This window comes from Trichechus manatus, unplaced genomic scaffold, assembly GCF_000243295.1.
Source record: "Trichechus manatus latirostris isolate Lorelei unplaced genomic scaffold, TriManLat1.0 scaffold00225, whole genome shotgun sequence".
Classification (NCBI taxonomy): Eukaryota; Metazoa; Chordata; class Mammalia; order Sirenia; family Trichechidae; genus Trichechus; species Trichechus manatus.
In genome coordinates, this window is record NW_004444161.1 from 1,653,390 (window position 1) to 1,680,398 (window position 27,009).

General features: G+C 41.6%; 1 protein-coding gene and 1 long non-coding RNA gene across 2 annotated transcripts in view; one reads left to right on the forward strand and one right to left on the reverse strand.

Annotated features, from left to right (window-relative positions):
* Positions 1-361, reverse strand: part of SCRG1 (stimulator of chondrogenesis 1) — a 37,154-nt gene extending 36,793 nt beyond the window's left edge. The window contains exon 1 of the mRNA XM_023742923.1: positions 245-361. Coding sequence (XP_023598691.1) covers positions 245-296 — 52 coding nt within the window. The 5' untranslated portion in view covers positions 297-361. The remainder of the gene's footprint in view (positions 1-244) is intronic.
* A 1,782-nt stretch (positions 362-2,143) lies between these two features.
* LOC111822887 (uncharacterized) lies at positions 2,144-24,362 on the forward strand. The gene is made up of 7 exons (XR_002825974.1): positions 2,144-2,183; positions 3,766-3,842; positions 13,131-13,189; positions 13,864-14,005; positions 15,523-15,680; positions 20,374-20,568; positions 24,308-24,362. It is a non-coding gene; the product is annotated as an uncharacterized LOC111822887 (long non-coding RNA).
* Positions 24,363-27,009: the final 2,647 nt, after the last annotated feature.

Genomic DNA, 27,009 nt, shown 5'->3' on the forward strand with positions numbered 1-27,009 from the left:
TGATTTTGCCACCGCAACATCTTACCCATTTCTATTCCCGCCACCCTAGGCAGACCTTTGTAGTGGATTCTAAGAGCCTCCTGCACGATTCTCCTCCTCGCCAACCACTCCTTGCTACCATCACAAGGCTACTAGATACAGCATCCTAAAGCACAGGTCTGGTTATTTTAAGTCTCTGCCCAAAAGGAGAGACACTTCCAGATTCCAAAGCTGAACCCTGAAAACCCTTGTCTGGGGCACTCACAAGATTCCGAGGGTCCTCTTCTAAAGTGAGGCCCCAGGACTAGAAAGCTCATTTTGTGGTTCTGGACACTGTGTCTTCAACGTGGAGCTTTTCTGAGGAACTAGCAGATGCAAGAGTTGTGCTTCCTGACAATCCGTAAGAAGAAAGTAAAACTGGCCTAGAGCTCAGGGCTTTGTGGGGCGGGGTGGGGGTGGGCTGCGGGGGAGCCGCTGTCCTTGTTTCGTTAAGTTGTTTGCTAGCGCCACCTGGTGTTAAAACTAAACAACAGTTCTAGACAAAAAGCAAGACCTTATTTTAAATGTTTCGTGTCACAAACAGAAGCCCTGGTGGTGCAGTGGTTAAAGCGCTTGGCCGCTAACCGAAAGGTCAGCAGTTCAAACCCACCAGCTGCTCTGTGGGAGAAAGATGTGGGAGTCCGCTTCCATAAAGATGTACAGCCTAGGAAACCCTATGGGGCAGTTCAGCTTTGCCCTACTAAGGTCGCTATGAGTTGGACACCCGGGCAATGGGTTTGGTTTTTTCGGGGTTTGAGATCCCAAATGAAGGATCTTGAGTACTGGGAGGAACACTAGAGATCATTTAGATAGCTGCTTCATTTTATACATTAGTAATTTCTCCATGATTTAGAGTCAGAACTGGATCTAGATTTCTTGAATCCCAGGTTCCTGAACTTTTCAACATGTCTTGTAGCCTCCTGAACCCCTAAAGGAATTGGGCCAGAATGATGCCACCTTCGGGAGGCAAAAAAAGATATTAACATTTATGCATCCCTTATTATAACCAGCTCTTGTGCTAAACCCATTTACAATCATGACCTCATTTCTTCTCCCCAGGCAGCCTGCTGTTATTCCTGTTTCGCAGATGGACGAAGTAAGAGAGAAGCTGAGTAACTCATTAAGGCTATATTATAACATTATAACATGGTTCATTCCCTCCTTGCCCTTGCCATGCCTTTGTGTAAGCAGAATATTCTTCCTTGCCCCCGTGGACTCTGGGCCTGGCCAATGTGACTTTCTTTGGTCAATGGAATGTTGACTATGCGTGCCGCATGAGAACGGCATGTCTTAGGAGTGGCTGCTCTTTCTGTCCTAGGTCCTGGAAGCTGGACGCAGCTGAGCTGAGCACAACAGAGTTGCAGCTGACCCTCGGTCAACCTGCAGCCCTCATGAAACGCGAGCAAGAAATAAACATTTGCTTTTTAAGCTCCTGAGAAGTTGAGATTGTCTGTTGCTGCAGCAAACGCTGACCGGTACAGGTTTTGTAAACAGTCTGAGTAATTCCAAAATCTCTTTGGAAACTCCCTGTAAGAAAGAACACTTGCTTCCAGCATGATGTCTAATTTATTCAACTTGAGAAACCACTGGGGGTTAGATTTTATGTTGCTGAGGTTCTCAACTCATTCGAGTCTTTGCTGAATTTCATTCTCTTGCTGAGGCTTATCCTGAGCACCCAATACAATTCTGCAACCTGCTCCCCTACCCCACCTCCTCAATAGTTTAGATCCCCCTCACCTGATCTGCTCTTTCTCTTCAAAAGCACTTGTCATCATCTGAAGTACTCTATAATTAACTTATTTATAATGTTTATAATTTAAATGTCTCCCCTGGTGGATTTTAAGAGAGATGGTTTTGTCTGTTTTGTTTACTGCCTCCTCTGGAACAATGCCTGGCACACAGTTAGTGCTAAAAAAAAAAAACAAGTGTTTGCTAAAGGAAGGAATGAAAAGTTTGAAAGCACTGCTTGAAGAGTAGCTGTTGTAGTTTAATAGCATGGCCAGTAGAGGTCATGAGTGAGCTCTTTAGATCGCTTGAATCCCTAACTTCTTTTATGTCTGTTTGTACAAGGATTTCTTCACTTTGATATGCCAGTGGTCGAAGTGGATTGCCACGTGATCAATTCAGGGGTGGCAACTGGCATAGCTCATGAAAACTGCTGAAAGGTACAATATGATGGGCTAGTCTTAGGAGCCAAGGTGGGGGTAAGAAACAAAGCAAACCTGTTGCCGTCGAGTCGATTCCGACTCATAGCGACTGTACAGGACAGAGTAGAACTGCCCCATAGGGTTTCCAAGAAGCAGCTGGTGGATTTGAGCTGCCGACCTTTTGGTTAGCAGCAAGCTCTTAACCACTGCGCCGTAGTAATTAGGATGCAAGATGGGACAGAAAGTGTTGGCTTTGAGGCCGTGTCTCTGTATATAAATTGCTTATAAATAAAAGTTCAATTCAGTCAAACAACCAGACAGGATAATAAATGCTTATTTTTCAATTGCAAAGCTATTTGCCAGGATTAACCCCCCGCCTCCTCCAAAATGTGTGTGTGTGTTTGCATAGAGATCAAGTCTGCTAATCCTTGGACACTTGACTGGCCTTTCCTTCTCTCATTTTACAACAAACAATGACAAACAAAGAATCAGAAGCCATGATTTGGCCTGAGTGTGGTTATTTCGCCCTGGCCCAGTAGTTCAGCCCTAAACGTTACGGCATCTGACCACATAGAGGAATGGGGACACTGGATCAAATGTGAATCTTTTCCTTTAGATTGCATATTGATTTTTGGACTGATTAGTTCAAGGATAAACATTTGAGAAAGAAGGAAATTTACTTTCATTGATTGCCTCCCACACATCAGGAACTGTGATCAGTACTTTTATGGATATCTCCCTAACTCCCTGAAGTGAACAATTATCAAAGACAGCACCTAGAATTAGTAGAAGCTCAGTAATTGTTGAATGAATGAGCTAATGAGTGAGTAAGTAGCTACTAGGAAGAAAGAGCTGTTGCTTTGCTTTGTTTTGTTTGAAGGGGTAGGTTTGTTGTATTTCCTTGATGGAACTAAACCCAGTTGTGAGTACAGGATTTTCAGTGTTCTTTATTAATTTCACCAGTAGCTGTCGAGTCGATGCTGGCTCATGACAACTCCATGTGTGTCAGAGTAGAAGTGTGCTCCATACGGATTTCAGTGGCTGATTTTTTTGGAAGTAGATCACCAGGCCTTTCTTCCGAGGCACCTCTGGGTAAACTCAAACCTCCAACCTTTCTGTTAGCAGCTGAGTGCTTAACTGTTTGCACCACCCAGGGACTCCCTTTATTCATTATAGGTGTCCATTTGCTGAGCACTTAAAAGTAGACATGGAACATGGTCTCTATCACAAAATACTGAAAGATTTGGATGGATGGGGATCTAAGATGAACTGATGTTGATCCCTTCCATCTTGTACGATGAAGATAATAATTATGTAACTCCTACAATTAGGGCTTCAGAAAATGTCATAAGAAAAAGATGAGACACCATGTTTGAAAGTTATTTAAGTTATTTAATAACTTAACTGGGAAAGTTAGTCCATAAATGAGGGTTTCATGGAAATTTTTCTAAGATGCCCGTGGGGGAGGGAGTGTGGCTAAGTCACAAGCTTTATCCAGCAACACATGTTGTCTGACGGGTCCTGTCTGAATGAGAGGATGAACAATACAGAACACTAATCTCGATGTCAAACACTACTTACACCTATTCTGCCCCTACAGGTGGTGTGAATTTCCAGGCGGAAGAACTCCATTATGTTGGAAAATTGGAGAAGGTGGTTTTCCTGAGCTTCATGTTGGTAAAGATCCAGATAACACAGTTTTTATTCTTTTATGAGCATTGTAGCCAGATAACCTCCTGTTGAGGTGCCATCCATACAGCCTTCAGTATGGAGACACCTCAACATAAAGAAAACAAAAACCCTCACAAGTGGACCAGTAAGCGACATCATGATAAATGGAGAGGAGATTGAAGTTGTCAAGTGTTTCATTTTACTTGGATCCACCGTCAATGCTCATGGAAGCAGCTGTCCAGCAATCAAATGACACACTGCATTGGGCAAATCTGCTGCAAAAGCTCTCTTTAAAGTGTTAAAAAGCACAGATGTCACTTTGAGGACTCAGGTGGACCTGACCCAAGCCAGGGCATTTTCAATTACCACATATGCATGTGAAAGCTGGACAATGAAAAAGGAAGACTGAAGAAGAATTGATGCATTTGAATTACGGTGTTGATGAAGAATATTGGACTGCCCGAAGAATAAGTAAATCTGTTTTGGAAGAAGTGCAGCCAGAATGCTCTGTAGAAGCAAGGATGGCAAGACTTCGTCTCACGTACTTTGGACATGTTATCAGCAGGGACCATTCCCTGGAGAAGGACACCAGGCTTGGTAAAGTAGAGGATCAGCGAAAAAGAGGAAGACCCTCAACAAGATGGATGGACACAATGAGCTGCAACAATGAGCTCAAGCAACAATGGCGCAGGACCAGGCAGCGTTTTCTTCTGTTGTGTGTGGGGTCTCTGTGAGTCGGAACCAACGCAACGGCACCTTGCAAGAACAACAACAGCCAGATAAAAGAAAGGGAGCTGAACCCAGCTCAGCCGAGCACAGCAGAGTTGCAGCTGACCCACAGCCAACTTGCAGCCCTCATGAAACACGAGCAAGAAGTAAATATTTCTTGCTTAAAGATAAATGTGAGGGTAGATTCTCTCGTGTGATGGTATGAGAGAGGAAACACACACCACTCAGCGTTTTCAGTGTGCGGCAGGTGAGATTGGAGAATGGGGAAGAGCGGCCATGTGGAAGAGTTTCCTGTCAGAGTTTTTAGAGACTCATTCTCACTGGGGAGCCCTGGTGGCACAGTGGTTAAGAGCTAGACTACTAACCAAAAGGTAGGCAGTTCAAATCCACCAGCTGCTCCTTGGAAACCCTGTGGGAAGTTCTATTCTGTCCTATAGGATCACTGTCAGTCAGAATCAACTCTCGATGGTGAGTTTGGTTTTCTTTTTTTTTGGGTTTATTGTCACTGCAGCAGCAGTAAAATAGGACTTCTTTCTACTTCTCTTTCTTTTCCTCTCTTACCAGCACTTAGAGCTGTAGGTGAATCAGGCATGCTGTATACGCATCACAGGCATAATCACCACACAGAACATAAAGACATCAAGCTTACACGAACAAATTAGAAGTTCTGAGCCAAATCCAAACAAATATATACCTGATAATGGCTTTGGCTGAAATATATTTTGTATATTTTATAGCATGTGCACATTTGCCAGTGGTTAACAAAGATTAAGCTTGCCAAACTTTAATGTGGTACAAATGCCAAGTTCAAGGCCAAGTCGGTGGAATGTTCCAGGATCTGGCAAATCAAAAGCATTATCAGCAGCTGTGGTTTTCAAATGCTTTGTGAGACTGGAGTAATACAGTACATGTGCATTTGGAGTGGGTATTAGTTATCCCACTAACTTGTTTAATATACCACACGATCACTGTAGTTTCATATGAATTTTGTGGTTACTTTTGATTAGCTGTGATAATGGCCAGAGGCCAGAACTGATCAATGGGTCCCTAGCTAATTCCCAAACCTTCATTAATGGATTGATTCATTAAGCTTTGTTGAGTGACTACTATGTTGAGAGTCACGTGCTTGAGTGCTAATTGTAGCCGATTACGTCACCCTTCCCCACCTGTACTTCTGCCAAGATGGCCACGAGCAAAGTGTTAATTTGATTTTCACCTTTTTCTATTTGTCACCTCTAGTGGACACATCTTTAGAAACGAAAAAGTCAAGAGGTAGGAGAATTGTCATAGGGATAATGAAGAAGTACAGCAATGCTAAGCTGTTTAGCCACTGAGCTCTGTTTAGTAGGATTCTGTACTATAATTCTGACTATCTGATGTCCAAAACCATTTGAAAAGTGACAGGAGATTGACATTTTGTTTGATCTAGTGACTTGAATCAATAAGGTTTCAACATGGATATGACCATACATGACGCAGATCATTATTTATCAATATCTTGGCTTCTCATTTTATATTTTAAAAGTCAGACCCACTTTCCATAATTACAACCCTGGATAATTAATTGCAAATTGCCTACCAGAATGATCTAAAGTCAGATGATCCGTGTAGGGTCAGAATTTACTCTGTTTTAGAAAGAGCAGGCTCAGAGGATCATGTTTTGCCTTTGGTGCTGGCGTTAGGTTTCAGTTACTTTCCAGAAAACGTGAGTGATCCGTGATTGAGCTGGGTTTACTTCACAAAATAACTGGGGAGGAACTGCCAGGAACCTCACGACACTGAATTGATTAGAGAGGAAAAGAAAAAAATCTGGATTATTAACGTATTGGCTATGCAGTTTCAAAAATATAAAGTAGCTTCATTAATCACACATATGTTTAATAACACACTTTATAGCTACCAAGTTGATTTAATCCCCAAAATTGTTGCCTAGTAAAAGTCCTTTGAAGATGTTTTTAATGCAGAGACAAGACTTGATGCACAGTTTGCAAATGTTAAGTCCCTCCACGGTCTGAACATCCAGGTAGTCATCATTGTTCTTCTAGAGGCCACGCACCTAGTTGGGCCTCATAAATGCTTTTGTAGTTGAAATCCTAAGAACAGGAGCTTAACCTGTTCAGTTCTTTAACCATTCTTCCCTAATCAGATTAACACATTAATCTGTATGGTTGATGAATAACATATTTGCTAAAATAGTTAAATTTTTAGCCATCTGGGCAAATTATTCTAAATCTAAATTCAGTTCAAATTATTAACAACAAGAAAATCATGTATTTGCATCCTCCTTTACTGTGAATAAAATGCTCTCCTATGCTGGAATTCTCTTTATCTTTTGGCATCCAACATTTTCCCACTGTGGATATAATCCTTCTGATGGAAAGTTGACATACCACTAGCCTGGGGCAGGCTCTTAGGGAAAAACTTGGGTAGATCACAAAAACTGGATATCTGAGGACAAAATAAAAATCGTACCTTTTTCTCAAAAGGGCAAAACAATGATGTTAAGAGTTTATCAGGGCAACAAGTCACTCTACTACAAATAGATATCTCCATTTTGTGTCAACATGTCACTGAAAAATAAAAAAATATGATTAGCCACTTCTTCTACCAAGTCACCGTAAGTGGATATGTCAGGCCAGCATGCATCTGATTGGCGCAAAGCATTGCCCTACAGAGTGTCCGCTACTGGGCTAACCTTCCGGATCATCACTGTGCAAGGCCGACTTCTGTCTACTCTGAGCTAAGAAATGTGGGAAGCTCATCACATTGATTGATTTTACAAACCAAAGCAGACAAGATGTTACGTAGAAATTGTCAATCATCATCTATTTTTGCCGACTTTCCGAGTGCCTGTGCCAATCGCCAGGAAGAAGATCACATATCCGCTGTATAATTTCTTAGCCAACAAGAATTTGCTGCTGTGGACATACTTTCATCATCCTGTGACATCATTTGAGAATTTTAAGGTTGGATAACCCAGAAGTAAAAGCATAATTTCAAAGGAAAAAAAAAAACAAAAACAGTTATCAGTAATTTGTCAATTTTCATAACTACCATTTGGACTTTTTAATTTAGTCTTCAAACATTCTTTTCATTTTCCAAAATATTTCTCATTACTAATTAGGAAGGTTTTGCTCATCATTAGCTGTAAATTTAGCAGGCAAATCTGTTCAGAAAGATAACCGTATGCTCTTTTTGAGTTTGATTCAACAGCAATAATTTTTTTTGTCGTTTTTATTGGCAGCTAGCTTTCCAGCTGTTTTCCAGTGTAGTAATACTATTTTATTCCACTTAATCTGAAAGACCTACACATCTGTGTCTCACATGTCTACTTGATCTCTTTCTGGTGTCCCCTAAGGGGAGGGTCTGGTGGACTACCGTATTTTCCGGCCTGTAGTCCTTTGGGCTATTAGAGCTCTATATTCTCTAATTCTATTGGCTCAAAGTCCAATGAGACTTCATTGATCATCAAAAGGCCTTGATTCTCCACTTTCCCATCTGAAACCAGCATGTCTCACCAATCTTTCAACTTACATAAGCTTTGCCAGGGCCAACTCATCCTCACAATAGTATAATTAGTCCTATTTCTTCTCTTCTTACCAGCTACGTTCCCCCCACCACTGCGTCTTCTCCAGAGACAAGAGAGGGTGTCTCACTAATTGTTATAATGATAATAACTGTTGTCAGTTGCTGTAGAGTTGGCTCTGATGCATGACGACCCCATGAACAACAGAACAAAACATGGCCCCATCCTGTGCCATCTTTATGATCGCTGGTATGCTCTAGTCCATTCTTGCATCACTGTGTATTTGGAGTGTCTTCTAGCCTAGGAGGCTCATCTTCCAGCATGTTATCAGATAATATTCTGTTGTGATCCATAAAGTTTTCATTGGCTAATTTTTGGAAGTAGGTCACCAGGCCTTCCCTCCTAGTGTGTCTTAATCTGGAGGCTCCACTGAAAGCTGTCCACCACAGGTGACCCTGCTGGTATTTGAAACACTGGTAGCATAGCTTCCAGCATCATAGCAACATGCAAGCCACTGCAGTACAACAAACTGACAGATGGGTGATCAAATGATAATGTTGTTGCTCTGTGCCGTTGAGTCGATTCTGACTCATAGTCATGCTATAGGACAGAGTAGAACTGCCCCGTAGGGTTTCCTAGGCTGTGATGTGTACAGGTGCAGACCTGTGAGGTCATTTCTCCCATAGAGTGGCTGGTTGGTTCTAACCACTGACCTTTCGGTTAGCAGAGAGCACTTAACCATTACCCCACCAGGGCTCCTTGGAATGATAATAATAGGTAATATTTACTGAGCACTTACTACAGGCCAGACAATCCAAGAACTTTACATGTGGAGCAAGAATGCTTTCTCAGGCCTAGTATCAACACTCCCTCACTGTTTCTATGCTGTCACTTCCATGCCACCGGGGCTGGGGCCCCAGGCTAAAAGTTCTCCTGAGGTAAGGTTGCCCGATTTAGCAACTATAAAAATACAGGATATCCAATTAAATTTAATTTCAGATAATGAAAAAAAATTAGTGTAAGTATGTCCCAAATATTGCATGGGATGTACGTATATTAAAAATTATTTGTTGTTTATCTGAAATTCAAATGTCACTAGTCTTTCTATACCTGTGGAAGTAAGCCACAAACTCCAATGTCCTCTGGCTTCTCCACACCAATCCAGGTGTTTGAGGCTGGGTCCAAGGAAGATCGGAGTAGAAAACAAAGGCATTGCTGTCTTCCTTCCTTATCTCCCCTGCTCCACTTTTGGGTTTTCTACTTCCTCCACCTCATACCCTTCTCTCTACCCCAGATATACTTAAAACTCTATGATCTAGTCATCCGGTCCCCTTGACTGGGTTTGCTCAAAAAGCCTGGATGTCAAGATTACTGTCTTGCTGTTGACTTAGAAATCTTATTTTGGGTATCAGAAATTAAACATTAACTTTTTAATTCTTTTTGCCTTCCTGCTGCATTATGGTATCCCTTCCTCATTTACTGGCAGATCCGTGACTCAGGATAATAGCATACCCAGATATATAAAAGAGAAATAGATGTACATTGATATATTTGTGAGAGGGAGGTTTTCCCCCATTAAATTATATCTTAGCTTACTGTCTGTCTTTCCTCTTTCTTCCCACCCCAATCTAAAATTTAATCTCCATGAGAACATGGACCTTGCTCTGGAAATACTGAAACTGTACCTGATACATAAACCAAAAAAGAAAGAAAGAAAAAAAACCAAACAAACCAGTTGCCCTTGAGTGGACTCTTACTCTTGGTGACATCAGAGGTGCCTCTAGGTGGATTTGAACCACCAACCTTTCAATTAGTAGCTGAGTTGTGCCACTCAGTGACACAACATGACACTTAGTAGGTGTCCAATGAATACTTATTGGGTAAATGAACAAATTCTCATTTCATACTGGGGAAAATGAGACTTACAAAGTTAGTTTGCCCAATTTGCAACGCAGATGGAGGCCTCCTATGCAGTTCTGACTAACTGCTGTGCCCCAGCACTTCACCACTACATATTTCTGCCTCTCTGCTGTCTAGGAGCTCATGAAGCCTTCCTGGGTGTTTTTTTCTCTTGAAACTTAGGTCCCATTGTGGAAAAGCAAAAGCATAAATTGCATTTCTTTACTTCTTCGGCTCAACCAAAGGGACTTTTCAACAACAACAAAAAGTAAAGGAAAACCTTAAGGGAAACAAAGGAAGAAAATTTCAACATAAAACCATCGTGTTTATAAAGTACTGCTTTATCAACCTACAAAACCAACAGATTCTGTTCTAGTCCACATCTTGTCTGAGGGTCCAGCCCAAATGCTCAATCTTGAGATAACGATGTCTTGAATAGGGCCACAGGTAGCCTCTAGGAAGCTTTGTGTGAGTTAGAAAAAGGTGCACCCTTTGCTGATCAGGCACAGCCCGTCCAGGATAGGCAACCTGGCAAGAGAAACTAAGGCTGAATTCCAGCCGTCATTCACTACCTTGGCTAGGCAACCTCATGCAGTGAACAATCCACACTACTGTAGGTAATGGTCACTTTCTTGGCATAGTTGGCTCTTGGACCAATATTTCAGCCATAGAAACTGCTAAAAATTGAGAAATCTTTCTTTCCTCCTTGTTTGTTTTTTTAACCACTTGAGTTAAAACAAGTACCTATGGGTATCATCCGCCAGATCCTTTCCTAGGAAAATTACTCAAAGATTTCCTTCCTTTCTGCATGTCCGATTGTCATCGTTAGAGTTCTCTAGAGAAATAGAACCAGTAACACACACACAACACAGAGACAGAGAGAGATTTACTTCAAGGGATTGGCTCACACAACTGAGGGAGCTGGAAAGCCAAAAATCCAAAGGTCAGGTGGCAGGCTGTAGACTCCTGATGGCTCACAGGATTGTGGTGACTCACAGGTCCAAAATCTGTACATCAGATGGCAGGCTGGAGACTTCTGCAGGCTTGTGTCCCAAGAGTTGTAGGTCAGGTGACAGCAATAGTGCAGAGTAGAGAGGGAGAGTGAATTCTGCCAAAATATCTATTTATAGTCGGAAGGCAGACCATGCCCTAAGGAAACTCCCCTTTTAACTGATTGATTGATATTATAGAAAGTGATTACATTGCATTACATTACATCATGGAACAGCAAATGGTCTAGTGTTTGGCAAAACCACTGGAAACCATAGCCTAGCCAAGTTGACACATAAAATTAGCCACCACACCAACCTGAACCAGGCATGCAAGCACAAACTTCCTAAGGACCTCCCACTCATGTCTAGTTTCACCTTTCTAATTCCCTATTGATTTCCAGGATAAGATAACCTTTAAGGCAGTACACCTACTCCTCACTTACTAACTATCTCATTATCTGACATATTGCATTTACAACAATAGTAAAAAATCTACTATCCGACTATTTTGCACATTAGTGATGTACATCTGGCAGTAACGAATGCTGAGGTGCGAGGTGAGAGTAATGCTGGCTGTGAGGGTTGGTTATGTGTTACTTTGGCTGGGCCGTGGTTCTCAGTGGTTTGGCAGCTATGTAATGATGTAATTTGGCAGTTATGTAATGATATAGTCATCCTCCATTGTGATCTAATGTGGTTATCCTCCATTTTTGCATAATGACCTGGTCTTTGGAACCTAACTATGTCGATAAGTGAGGAGTGGGTGTATAAAATAAATTGGAGGCAGAATGAATAGTGGAAAGAATACAGCTTTAGAACAAAACAGATCTAGGTTCAACTACACCTCTACCACTTACTACCTGTATGACTTTGGGCAAGATCTTTAATCTTCTAATGATGCAGTTTATTTATAAAAAGCAATAACACTTAACTTGTAAAGTTGCTACAAAAATTAAATATGTAACATATAAAGCACCTAGAAGAAATCCTGGGTTATGAGAACTTAATATTAATAGCAGCTGTTATAGATATAGTTTTGACTTCTGGACTTCTGGACTGGTCTTATGAATACAGGTTACTTACTGGAATTAGTGCACATATATGTTGTTGCTGTTGTTAGCTGCCTTCAGGTTGGCCCCTGACTCATGACAACCCCACGTGTGACAGAGTAGAACTGCTCCATAGGGTTTTCTTGGCTGTAATCTTTATGGAAGCAGATCACCATGCTTTCTCTTCTGTGGAGCTGCTAGGTGGGTTCAAATTGCCAACCGTTAGGTTAGCAGTCAATAGCAAACCACTTGCACCACCCAGGCTTCTTAATGGACATATTTAGAGAGGTCCTCAGTGGGCAAGAAGGAGCATGGTGGCATAAGCAGTTCGCGATTGGCTGCTGGCCCAAAGGTTGGTGGTTCAAATCCACCCAGTGGCTCTGTGGAAGAAAAGGTTTGGCAACCTGCTTCTGTAAAGATTACAGCCAAGAAAATCCTATGGAGCAGTTGTGCTCTGTAACACATGAGGTCACCATGAGTCGGAATCGACTCCAAGATAGCTAATAACCACAACAATGCAGGGAAGACGAAGTAGAAAATATGTAAATATCGAGAAAACATCAGACACTGGAATCAACTATTAAAGATAAAAGACTTTGTGTTTGCACGTGTCTTCGGGGTAGAGAAGAAAAAAAGAGCAGGGATACAGGGTAGATGGTGAATAGCAGTGATAGAATTTCATTATCCAGACTGACTGATTTTGGATTGACTAACACTCCATTTTACTTCACTTTGGAAACAGTCAAAGAGAGACAGAGATGTAATCAAAGTTTACCAACCTGAAGATAATTGGTGCAGTCAACAGTCCATTGTGTTTTAGAGCAAAAGGAGATATTAGAGAATCAGCCACTTGGTTTTGATGACAGAAAAACTCGAATTATAATTATTCTAAGAGTACCATTACTTGGAAAATATTTACTAGAGTAACATTTTCAAACCTCTTTGGGATTTAAAAGTGATACATTTTCTGTGGCACCTTTGGTTTCAGGGTATTGTTTGAAGAGCAATTCTCACTGTTAATAAAACCGGAAAGGAGAAAATTATATTTGTTAGTTCATGAAGAGAGATGTCTCTTTTGATCTTGAACTTTTCCTTTCAGGATATCCTCCATGGCAGCTGAGTAACTAAGACAATGCGATGGAATGCACGGCTGAGATGGTGAGTCTTCAAGTAGATGAAGGGTTATTATGTAAGAATCTGGTCTCCATTAAGAGTAGAAGAAGAAGAAATACGCTTGAATTGCAGAAGGAAGAATTTAGGTTAGATTCAAATACTCTGTGACTCTGTTGGTAATCAGTAAAATAGATGCTGAAGAGAGGCTAAGCAATACCATTCCTAAGAAGGTCTAAAAAATTATGAGAGAAATTGCATTGCTAATAGTTTTCAAAAATCATAGGGCCTTATGAATATTGTATCCAGCATCTGACATTTACATTACCATGTGCATTTTTCCAATATTATGCATTATTCTCTTTTCTAAATAATCCCTCTGATAATACACAATTAAATAAAATACATGTTTTTTTAAAAAATGATTGTAGGTTTTGATTAAATTGGTTAAATGAAAAGCTAATTTTGGTGTTGTAATGGCATGGTCTTAGAATTTTCCCACTGGAAGATTTCCCCTAAAGTTAAGCCAAAGAAAAATAGAAAATGGAAAGAGCTCCAAGTATTAAATTTAAGACCTAAATCCTTGTTTCCCCTAGTGAGAGCCTAGATTTCTTTGAAGATGGAGGCCGTTCCTTTTTTTTTTCCCCAAAAAACCAGGCTGTCCTGACTTCAAGGAACCTTCCTAATAAGGAGGCATTCACATGCTCTGTATTGTTTTCCAGAGTACCAGAAAACTTTTGAACTATGTTTGTGAGAGATGAACAGAAGGAGGAACGTCAGCCTCCATATTGATTGTTTCAATTGATTGAGGCCAGCAGAAAATTGCAAAAGAAATCTTCATTTTGCCAAGAAGATACTTTCAATGTAAGTCTATAAGGATCAAAATTGGGTGTTAAACAAGTCTATTTTCAGAAGTGACTTCATATCCAAAAGAATCTTGACAGCTAACAAGAACAAAAATGTTCAAAGTATAAATACTTGACAAATAACAACACAGGACTTTCATTTCTAGCAACATCGCTAACAAGAGAATCTGAAAACCTTCCTACTATAAATCACTTAGATATGCTGGGTAAAAATAAGGGATACATGCTTTTAAATGCTAATAAGAAAGTAAAGGAAATCCCCCCAGAAACCAATCTTTTGGCTGCTCTGAAATGTTTATCTATTTATTTATTTTTAGTATTTTATTGCCAGTCTGGCTAACAATGGCTTTGGCTTTTAATGACCGTGAAGGTGCAGGAGATAAATCTTTGGGCTGATTCGGGGCAGAAATTTGGAACTAAGATCTCAAAACTGTGTTGCACAGTTGAATGACTATGTGTCTGTGAAAGAGTAGAACTGAAAACATTTATACTGTCCCAAAGGGAGACTTAAGGGAAACTTTTCCTTGCCCTGATCTATTGATGGGGAGGAGGGGGAGGGAAAAACTCTGAGAATATGTAACTTCAGGCTGCCCTCACTCAGGTTAAAGGTTTGAATTTACACTATCTGGAGGGTCTAGATTTCTTCAAGAAAAGAATATAAAAAGCTGTCTTAAACTAGTAACTATACTGGTGCCCCCCTAACAGAAGCAATTACAAGCCTTCTCTGGAAAGACATTTCTCCAGCCCAGGCTGCACAGGATACCTATGGATAAAGTCCCACCAAACGTGAGCTCACAATCCCAAATTACAAAATACATGAAGAAGCAATCAGAAATCATCAGAAATAACAAATAATATAATGAGACCCTAAGAACTTCAGAAACAGACTATGAAATAAGTATGTTTAAAATTGTTAAAGGAAACACTGCTGAACTATTTACTAGGAGTAATTTTTCAGGTCTACAAATAGGTTGATTGTACACGCATTTTTTTCTTATGAAATAACTCAGGGCCAGAGTTCTACTTATGGACAAAACAGTGCTCCATGTTATTTTCAGACCACCCCCTCTTGTGTAGGTTGAGTTCAATGACCAGAATTAAACAGATTGGATGGGAATGCTGACCTTCAACTCTGAGCCACTGAGCAAAAGGAAGTTTAAATCTGTATTCCAGCTGAAGTAAAGCTCAGGAAGGAGACTGATTAATTCCAAAATGGTGAGAAGAGTGAGAACCAAACAAAAGAGAAGCAAGACAAAGCCAGTTAATTCAGGAGGCTGTGGTTTTCTCTACGGCAAAGGAACACAAATGCAGGTGACCTTTTATTAGTCACCTTGAGAGAAGCCTGGCTGGGGCTCTACTCATAAGTGTCATTTTAACTGTGAAGTGAAGCCAGACCCAGTGAAAGACATCTAATTTCAGTAAGAAATTCTGTCCACTAGCTAGGGTGTTAATAGATTTCAATTCCTGGAACTTTGCATATTTAACTGGGCTTGGTTTCTCCTGTATGTGTTCCAGGAACTTCTGTCCTTTGTTATGTGGGAGCTGGAAGCAAAACTGTCAGAGTCCTCTGTCTCAACTCATCACCTTCCAAATGAATGGAGCGGAAAAGTTTCACAGCACTAGAAGCGGACCTTGATGTTTCATCTTAATATGAAGTTTCAGGATCATGTCAGGTCTGTATACAGCATATCATGATGAAAGGAGATGTGCCAAAGTCCTGTGATGGTTACTTTCAGCCACATTCAGCTGTTTGGAATGTTTTGGTGCCTCTTTTTAGGATAAGGAATGGAATAGTCAATTAAATAAATAAAATAAACTCCAACTACTTTTGCTTAAGAAGCTTCCAGATTTGCAGATAGGAATCAGCTGTCCTCATGAAAAAAATTCAGCTCAGAGGTAAAAGCCAGACTAGCATAACTTGGTTGGGGATACTTGTATAACTTGGATGTTTTGGTGTTGTAAAAAGAAACACCTTAGTTAAATAGGAATTCTTTAAAGCCAGTTCTCATAGAATCTGGAAAATCATCAAGCAATTATTCTCCTTCCCTCGCTGTCTCCCTCCCTTCTTCTCTCTCTCTCTTTCTTCTTCCCTTCCCTCCTCTCCCACCTCTCTCTCTCTCCATCCTTGTTACTCCTTTTCTTTGAGTATCTGTCTTTGTAGACAACCTTTTCTTTTTTTTTTATTGTACTTCAGGTGAAGGCTTACAGAACAAATAGTTTCTCATGAAACAGTAGTACACATATTATTTTATGACATTGGTTAACAACCCCACAACACGTCAACCCTCTCCCTTCTCGACCTTTTTTTTGGTGAAAATACACATAGCCAAAGATACACCATTTCAAAAATTTCTACATGTACAGTTCAGTGACATCGACTACGCTCTTCCAATTGTGCTGTTATTCTCACTTTAGATGAAGGCTTACAGAACAAAATAGTTTCTCATTTAACAGTTAGTACACATGTTCCCCTATGACAATGGTTAACAACCTCACAACACATCAACACTATCCTTACTCAACCTTGGCTTCTCTATCACCAGCTTTCCTGTCCCCTTCTGTCTTCTGGCCCTTGTCCCTGGACTGCTGTGCCTCATTAGTCCCATTTGGTTTTATGGGGCTGTCCACTCCCTGGCTGAATGGTGAACCTCAGAAATGACTTCACCACTGAGCTAAAAGGGTGTCTGGGGGCCATATTCTTGGGGTTTCTCCAGTCTCCTTTAGGCCAGTAAATCTGGTCTTTTTTTTGTGGTTAGAATTTTGTTCTACATGCTTCTCCCGCTCTGTCCAGAACCGTCTGTGTAGACAACCTTTTCTACCCACCCTCTGCATCTGCTAAATGGTGACCTCGGACCCTGTGTCTACATAACCACCCAGTTCAGCTCCCCAACATTGACTATGTTTCCGCCTCAGTCTGTGTCAGGGGTTACAATCAGATACCTCTTCTAGTCTGAGGCAGGCATGGATGGGACAGAAATAATTGTAGTCTTGAAAGTTACAGAAAGAGAGTGAAATTTCTTTTTATCTCCTTGAATAAAAATAGAACTACTCTTTGCCCCATAGGAGAATTTTCAAGCTACCTTGTGTGTTTAAAGGCAGCTGGGCATCCCTGGGCACTCTGAGGTGATTCATACACATCCCTGTTTCTCTCAGATTTTGTTGAAGCTGGGTGTCTTTGTTTCAGCTCATGATAACTGATTCTCCTGGGAGCTGAGTGAGGCATTTTTTTCCTAACAGTATGGTAAAGGACAGAGGAGGAAGCATGAAAGAGAAGTGGTTACATTTAATAATTTATAGATAGAATTCTATTTTTCTTCCTAGTTATTTGGTTTTGCTTGGATGCATTCCTTTTTTCCAGCTTTAGAAGCTGACAGATAAAAAAGTGTTTGGACCTAAGTAGTCTTTTTTTTTTTTTTTAAAGAACAGGATTTACAACACAGTTTGCATATTCTGGGGAATAGTATATATATGTACACACACAAATATATATATATACTTTTTTTTTAAGGAATCTACACCTAATAAATTTTAGAAATACTTAATGAAACAAAGTTAAGCAGGTTCCTTTACTGCAGGACTTCTCAGATCCTTTAATATACTAATGGGCATTGTGACACTTTCAGAGTGAATTATAAATATGCAGGTTTCTCAAATTTACTTGACCATCAAAAAAGCATAGTCATGGAAGCAAACGCTTTTAACCTTGTTCCTGCCAGTGCATTTTCTACCGCTTTCTTGACCCGAAGGATTGTCCGTTGCTGTGTCTGTAGTTAGGATATTGTCTCTCAGCACCAAACCCTTCCTTCTATGATCCGCTTGGTGACGCAGGGGCCGAGACTCTGGAAACCACACTTTGCTTTGGTCAGCTGACTTCCCATTAGGGTGCCCTGGAGGGTGACTGGACAGCAGGAGGAGGGGAGAGGGCTTTTCCTTCTTCCTGCTTGTTGGCTGTTTCTAGGTGTCACCCCATGACAGCCTCTCACTGGGCAGCAGTAGCTGATTCTAGTCTTCAGTCTTTTTCCTTGTCCCCAGAACCTCACTGCAATCTGTCAGAGGTAGCAGAGGCATCCAAGTGGTGCCTCTCCTCAGAGGTCAGAGCCTAAGATCAAAGAGGCCTCTCCCCCAAGCTCCTGAGGTAACAGCAGGGGCTTAGCAGCGCCCCATCCTGACACCTACATCATAGCTCTGTGTGGCCCTTGACCAGTTTCTAGTTCTGTGAACTCCAGCCTCTACCTTTTATTTCCCCATGACTGACAGCTGCATTCTACATTTAATATCTCTGTTAACTCTGTGTCCCTTTTTGCTTTTCAGTCCTCCAACCCCTGTAACAAAGTTCTGTACCAAATTCCCCCTGTTAAAATACCTGGCATGGTATCTGTTTTCCTGACTGGACCTCTGTGGAAAGGAAGATACATGAAAGCTTCTCCACAGGAGTGGCTCTGGAGATGGAGGGAACATGGGAATGTGGGGAGAGGAACCAGGAGGAAAAGCCTGGAATGCTTTCCTTCGAGTGAAAGCAGAGTTTTTCGAACTTGAGAAATTTAAGTAAACTCAAAGGAATTTCGATTTGGACATTTTACAACCAACATCCCTTGAGATAATAGGAGACATTCTGGGGTGTTATGAAAGTAGAATCATGGATTCATTTCTCAAATATTCACTTAAGGTACCCAGCAAGTTTGTAAAAATAGGATTGAACGAATCCTTCTGCAGTGTTATATTTACCACAACTACAAACGACTTCTTCGGAGGTGCCTCAGGGTAAAGTTGAACCTTCAACCTTTGGATTTTCAGCCAAGCATGTCAACCATTCGCACCACCCAGGGACTCCTTGAAGTCCTGGTGGTCTAATTCCAAAAAATCAGTCATCGCAAACCCTGTAGAGCACAGTTCTACTCTGACACACACGGGGTCGCCGTGAGTCGGAATCTATTCCACGGCAACTGGGAGGAGACAGTGGGAATCGGTACAGTATTGGAATTGGGAGTAAATGCAAGTAATATGTTCTAAATGTAATCTCCAAAGATAATTTTTAAATACATAAGATAAAAATTGATAAGATAAATTGGTTTAAAAAATAACTGAGCCAAGTTTCTAGATCTCAAATATGGCCAATCATTAGAATCATTTGCAGCGAGTGGAGCAATGGAGATTGCTGAGCTTGAACACAGGCCCAAGGATTCAGACTCATCTGGGTTGGGACCCTGGAACTGGTTTGTTCTGGAAAATCTCATATGATCAAAGGGTTCTGATGAGCAATAGGTTTAGCTTTCATTGTTATAAAGAAGGTCCCTGGGTGGTACAAACAGTTAACATGCTTGGCTGTTAACCAAAAAGTTGGAGGTTTGAGTCCACCCAGAGGCACCTCAGAAGAAAGGCCTAGCGATTTATTCTGAAAACCCTCTGAAGCACAGTTCTACTCTGACACACGTGGGGTTGTCATGAGTTGGATCAACTTGACAGTAACTGGGCACTAGATTATATAAAATAATTATCACATTTTATTTTCTTCTTCTTTTTTAAGAACATAGATCTATAATTCAGTTTTTGTTTTTTAAACTTTTTTTTTCCCATTAAAATAATGAACTAGGGACACAGTGTTGAGTCTCTGTCTTGGCAGGAGGCAGTGAGAAAACACGGGGGTGGAAGAGACGAACGACAATGAAGCTTCCCTTGGAGGCTGATTTTTGAAGGGCTTTTGATCATTCTCCACCCAGTGTCAAAGCCAATCATGGTTCCTCAGAGCCAAGGCTGCCCTGGCAGGTTCTGTTTCCACGTGCACCACCATCTCTGTCTGGGTGCTGGGCGTGAAGGGGGCACCCCGGTGTCAGATGCCTGGGATGCTACAGTCAGAGGTGGGCCCTTCACCCATCAGTGCAATTTGTTTAGGTTGTTACCTTTTCGTGATTTTAAGATCACCTCTTACTTCTAAAAGAAACAGCCAAATCTGTCCACAGATTCTGCTGGGAGCATACCAACTGAGCAGAAAATGAAACAACCTGTCCCAGGGTAAGCAGAGAATCTCGTTTAGCTTAAGCCTGGGTCAGTTTTCTTGCTGTGTGACTTTGAAATGAAATATAGAGCCGAGGAGAGCCTCAGTATTTTTTAAAAAGTCTTGTGAAGAAGGTGAAAAAGCTAATTGTTTTCTAATTGATCCAATCGGCCAGTCACCCTGTGGAGTCTGGTTTGGATAATCTTGTTGGGTTACTTAGGATGGAATAGTGAGTCCTGGATTTGATCAGGAAATTCACCAGGCGTGTGGCTTTTCAATAGTGAGATCTGTTGACACGGAAAATCCCCAGCACACTGGGCGATTCAAGCGCACTTTTATAATTAGGTCTTCTCTGGTCTTTCCACATGCCGCAGGAATCCGTCACTTCTCTCTGAATTATGTGCTGCTCACCGCTGACGCTCATACCACCCCCTCGGCGAGGGCAACCTCAACGTCTTCAACTCACAGAACCCATTGTTCTGTCCGTTCTTACCCAGCGCTGTCACTGCGGCCCTCTGCCTCCAGCCGGGAGGCCAGGGAAACCACTCCCAGGAGAGCTATTTATCGCGGTAATAAACGTTCTGTGTTTTACTACGTTTCATCAAAGCTCACCTCCACACCAAAGCAAAACAATCCTTCTCTATGCGTTTCTTTTTTTTTGCATAAACATACATACTGCTCAGTGCGTCAACTTTTGTGTATGTATGAAGGGCAAACTTGAAGTTGGTTGTGCATCTGTACGCACATTACGTGGGGACGTGCTGGTATGTTTTCAGTGTGTGGGAGCCTCTGGCTGAAGGCTGGGCTGTAAGAGACACCTTGATGCCTGGTCGACCACCACCTGCAGAGGCTTCATGGAGACACAGCAACGGCTTAAATGTTTGCATTTTAAGGAACTACTCTTCCACGTCTCAGCCTCCCAGGCGTGTTGATTTTAATTGCTTCACTGGTTCAAACATCTCCGAAGACTGTACTAGATTTGTTAGCAGTCCCAGCCGGCTTCTGGCTTTCCCCTACCCCCTTGCTAGCCCACACACCCGAATTAACGGGGAACATTCACTGCTCCGTAATGAGGTTGGGATTCCTCTCTCTGGAGCCCAGGAAGACATAAAAGGCAGCCTCTCTTTATGTTAACATCAACTCCTGCTTTCATCGTCCTCTTTCTATTATACACTCGCTGCAGACTTACTTTAGGAAGTAAGCGAACATTACCCGAATTTCCCAGCCCATGCGGTCGTGCTATGCAGGACGCCAAAACAAAGCTGAACACACACACACACACAGACACACACACACACACACCCCGCCGTGTAGGTCAAAACAAAATCGTTGGGTATCGATTTTTGTTGTTGTTTGTTTGTTTTTGAACCTCATTTGTTCAACAGCATATTTAATAAAGCACATCCCACTTATTAATACTTTGTCCGGCAGTATTTAATGTAGTAACTCACACAGAAAGGAAAGCCCAAACATTTAGCCACAGATGTCATCAAATAAGAGAAGGTTTGTACTAATGGCCTATAATTTAACATTTAGGTCTTAAGAGATGCCCTGTTAAGAAAAACACAAGAGCTTATTAACTCATTTGCCCTCCTTATTAACTCTATTTTTGAATTGACTCAGCAAACACCCGATTAGAGTGATAATTTATTAGGGTCATACATTAGCTGAAAAGAAAAGAGAAACAAGAAAAGCTATCGCAGAAGCTAGCAATTGCCAAAGGCTTATCTTGTTTGAGTTAAATTAATGCAAATAAATTCCGGGACCTTGGAAATCATACACTGAAAATGGTTGAGACACAAGATAGAAGGAACCTGGGTCCCAAAAGTTACTGCTTGAAGGAACACTGCCCACTGGCCAGGGATACCCATTTACGTGATCAAGGAGTAAATTTGTGTGTGTGTTAAACCACTGAGACTGCTGTGTGGATATGTTACTACAACAAATAGAGGAAGCTATCCAACATATGAAAGCCTTCTTATTTGTGGCAAGTAGGTGGAGACAAGAGTCCCTGGGTGGTGCAAACAGTTAACCTGCTCAGCTGCTAACAGAAAGGTTGAAGGTTTGAGTCCACCCAGATGTACCTCAGAAGAAAGTCCTGGCCATCTACTTCAGAAAAAGCAGCCGTTGAAAACCTTATGGGTCGCAACTCTACTCTGTCACACAGGGGGTCACCATGAGTTGGAGTCAACTGAATGGCAAATGGAAAAAAAAAAGTGGCGATATGTCCCCACCTCCTACCATTGTAGCTAGAGGTGGCTAGATAATCCTTGTCCCTTCTCCTTGGTAGCAAGAGCACTGGCATGTGGCCTTGACCCAACCAAAAAGATGTTCCTGCCAGCGCTTTGACACTTGAGGGAGGGACATGCTTAATTATTTTTGTTTCCTGGTTTTGAACAAGGAGGTGTGACACTGTCTCCACAGAACTGATTTTCTTCTTAAATTCTAATATTTCCTGTATCCTTTCCTCTTAAATTCTTTTTGTGGCTTTTAATCCAACTAATCAAGTTGTCAACAGTCTCTAGGTGAAATTTCAGAAAAGTACTTCTGAAGTATTAGCTATATTTGTGAAAAGTATTGTGTCATTTCTGTCAAAATTAGGAGGTTCAGATTTTAAGGCATGCATAAACTTCTTAGTTTCTCCCTAGTTTCATGCCTGGCAACTGGTAAACTGTACATTTTTCTTTAGAACACTCCATGGTTTAAGCCAGTAGTTTTCACCATGTTTACCATAAAGAACCCCTTTTCTCACTTCTACCCTGTACAGAGTCTGTGTAGATTGGAAGATTTTTAATCTACTAAAGGCTTTTATTAAGTAATAATAAATTTGCTTTTTCCATATTTTGTTACTTCTCTCTTACTCCTCAACCTGGGACAAATGGCAAGATGGGAGGGTATTTCTAGTGGAGTAGATGTGGCTTAAGGAGTCCTGGTGGCACAGTGGTTAAGTGCTTGGCTGCTAACCTGAAGGTTGCCTGTTCTAACCCACCTGGCACTCCACAGGAGAAAGATGTGGCTGTCAGCTTCTGTAAAGACTTACAGCCTTGGAAACACCATGGGGTAGTTCTACTCTGTCCTATAGGGTAGTCATGAAATGGAATTGACTCAATGGCAACGGGCTTGGTTTTTTGGCAGACATGACTTTGACAAGGGTTGGTGGGAGTTTGGATTTTTGGCAGGCATGCGAAGTTTTAATTTTGGTGGACAATTAGAATTGCCAATCATGTCCCAAACAGTTTACTTTAATAACTGTTTTGGTCAGATATTGTGTTAGGTTCTGAGCATACGGAAATGAGTAAGATATGTTTTTACCTTAAGAGATCATATTCTAGAAAGGAGACATGTACACAAACAGATAATTCAATATGATGCGGCAGTGTCGTATGTAGGGGGTTGTAAGAGAACAAAGACTTCTAACCTAGGTGAGGGAGAGTCAGAGAGAGGATCCAAGAATGTTTCCTAGACGAGGAGAGGACATCTGAGCTGTACTTGAAGGGCGAATGGAAGTTAAAATAGAAATAAAATAATTTATTACCTGAACATGTGTGATACCATAGAAAGCAGATTTTAAAATGTCTCCTACACAAAAAAAGTTATTGTATTATTTTAATGAAGACGAAGTTCAGTCTCTAAACATTTACTTTATCTTTCTCCTATAGCAATGTCTCCTTCACAGCTCTAATCCAGGCAATCCTACTTCGTGGTCAGCTGTGAAATATTTAGAGTCCATGTGCTAAATATATATCACATTAACACTTCCCAGTGCAAGAATCCCTCTGTAATCCCAGCCCCACTGGCCTCATTCCAACTGTGAACATGGAACACCTGTAGGCCTCCCATTTCCCTATAGTATGGGGTGTAGGGCTGTCCTCACTCAAAAGGAAGCATAAAGGTTCACTGCGTTAGGATTAGAGCTGACTTCATTCATTCATTCATTCCACAAAGTTTTTGGAGTATTAACTATGTGCAAGCTACTCTGGTAGGTGTGGAGGAGACACAAAAGGTAAGTACATGTTCTGTCCTCATAAAGTTTACAGGCTAATAGGGAGAAAGAAGCCATAAGCAGTATACAAAGACAGACCATAAAATTCACAGTGAGAGAGAGCGAGTCAATCTTGTATACAGCTCTATTTCCACACTGAGTTCAATTTCTGGCACACAATAATTACTCGAGAAATATTTTCTGAATTGAATAAAAAGGTTTAAACAGTATTGGACAGAGGAATTATTTCTGATCTTAAATTCCCTGAGAGCTGGACTCCGGGCCCTCACCTAACTGGATCTTTAAAATGTGTTTCATTCCTCCAGACGCTGGTTCGCTGTCAGCTTTGAAATTCATATTAATCCTGCTGAGATCCCCGCCATCTTGCCTTATTTTGCCTGAGACTCTCGCCCATGTTTTAGGTTGAGAGTGAAGATATGCCACTTCACAGGAGCAACCATGTCTCAGATGTGTCTCTTGGAGCTTCCTGCTGATGGGGTGAGAGTCACTGCTGGGGCAAATACACCCTTGATTACTTGGTGGGGCAGATGATGCAGGATCTTTCTCTTTTCTTCAAACTACTACAATTGCTTCTCAACTAGTTCTCATCTCATGAAACTCATGAGAAAGATGAAGTCATCACCTAAACTTTAAACTTAGTATTCTGAGGAGTTCTGTAAGACAGATAGGATAGGAATTTGAATAGTATTTCTCCATATTCCATATCCCTTTCAGCATTTACCTTTTCGCACAGTGTTGGGGGCATAATAGTGCATTTAAAGGCGCAGGTTAGGAAAGTGCCTAAATGTGGTGGGTGGTTTTGAGGATAAGAGGAAATAGTCACAGAGTCCTTCCTAGTTTAGCGCGAGGATCTTCTGATCTCCAGTCCTCTTGACTGGAGTGAGGCTTCTAGCTTTACCTCTAAAATCAGTTCTAACACTAATGGCAGTGCAGTTTTTCTTCTTCTGACCCTAACTACTTGGAGTTGGGTCAGATGTTGTAGGTAAGGGTATAGTATTCCAGACTTCCAAGACTGCCCAGGACTTCAGGCACCAGCCACAAGTTTAGGGTCCCCAAGACACCCACACTTCTGACCAACTGGCTACAAATTTGGGGTTCCCTAATGTGCTAACAAATTCACGGAAGGGTAAGTCAGGTGTAATGTCGGAAAGAGAAGTCACAGTAGCCATGACTGGATTTATTACACTCACAGTTCCTGGAGACAGGGAGGTATAGCACACCATGACACAAGGCCACACGGGGGTTGCACCCGGGGACAAAGTGACAACAAGCTGGAATTGCAGGAGAGGGCTTATATATGGTAAGCACAGTGGGGTTAGCTAGGTTTCTTGGGCTTTCTGAGAAGTGGGCATTTTTAATAATTCTGCAGACTCTGGGGTGTAAGAGCTGTCCTTAGCCATAGGGTGCCTGGCTCCAGGGTTCATAGTGGCCCACGAGTGTGAGAACCTGATAAGGATTGTGGTTGGATAGTGGACTTAATCAACTGCTCGAGAAAGGGAATGGACCAGTCTCCAGCCAGGGCCTCAAAACTGGGTCAAGAAAGCAGTTAAAGAAAATGGTATTGCACCTAACCCCATCAGGACACCAGCTACAAGTACAGGATTCCCCAGGACATCCGCGCTTGTGAACTGCTGGCTACAAATTTGGGGGTTCCCCCCACCCACTCAGGTTTTGATAGTTTTCTAGAATGACTCACAGAACTCAGGAAAGCGCTATACTTATGATTACAGTTCTACCATAAAGGATACAAATCAGGACCAGTATAAAGAAGAGATGCATAGGCAAGGTCTGGGAGGGTCCCAAACTTGAGGCTTCTGCGTCCCCAGGGACACGTTACCCTCCCAGTTTATCAATGTTTATCACCAGCCAGGAAGCTCCCCTGAGCTTCAGTGTCCTGAGTTTTTATTAGGATTTCATTACGTAGGTATAATGGATTGACTCATTGGCCATGTGATTGACTGACTCTCCAGACTGCCTCCCCTGCCCAGAGGTCATGCTGATATTGTGTGGTGGGTTTTTCTGGTGTGTCCAGTCCCCACTATGAGTCACTTTACTAGCATAAACTCTCAGGTGTGATCTGGAGCCCTCCAGGAATGACAAAGACAGTCAGTCACTTGGGAAATTCCAAGAGTTTAGAGGTTACCTCCCAGGAACTGGGGAAAAGACCAAATTCTTTGGGTAAAATAATTTTTCACCTCACAACCTCTTACCATGAATGCTTTTCAGATCCCTTATACAACATTTTAATAGGGAAGGAGAGAGAAGTGCCACAGAATCAGGGGAAATGATACAGGACTTGTCTCAACAAAGTTGGATAACAAAGATAAAATTCCCACATGTTTGTCTAGAATCAGCCCTGGTATTAGGTGACTATTAAGGGCAAGGAAGACATAAGGAATCCTCGGGGAAAATCCTGGTACAGGGCCATGAGTGGAAAGACGCCAGACTATCCCTTCACATGCTGCTCATCTGTCTTTTAAGAGTGAACACCTAAACACAAGGAAGCTGAGATAGACAGAAGTCTACTCAGGATAGGTTTCCAAGTGTTTCATGAGACATTTTAGGGGAGAATTCATGCACTTTGAAAGTACTTTTGCTTTGCCTTTATTCATCATTTTCTCCTCTGAATTCTTACAGCCCTTGTAACCTTCGGCACACTATATATTCAGTATTGTTTCCTATATACTCTGTTAGCTTTATCTCCACAATGAATTGCCATTCAATGGCAGAGTTTGATTTTTAGAGCCACTCTATCTTGTAGAGGTCATTGTGGTTAGCTTGCCATCATTTATCTTGCCCCAAATGATTAAGATATGCACACCAGGGTCAGCAACTTTTTCTGTAAAGGGCCAGATGGGAAGTATTTTGGGTTTTGCCAGCCATATAGTCTCTGTTCTACTCTGCTGTTGTAAGAGAGAGCATCCATAGACAATATGTAAATGAATGAAGTTGGCTGTGTTTCAATAAAACTTTACTTACAAAAACAGGTTATGGAGCAGATTTGGTC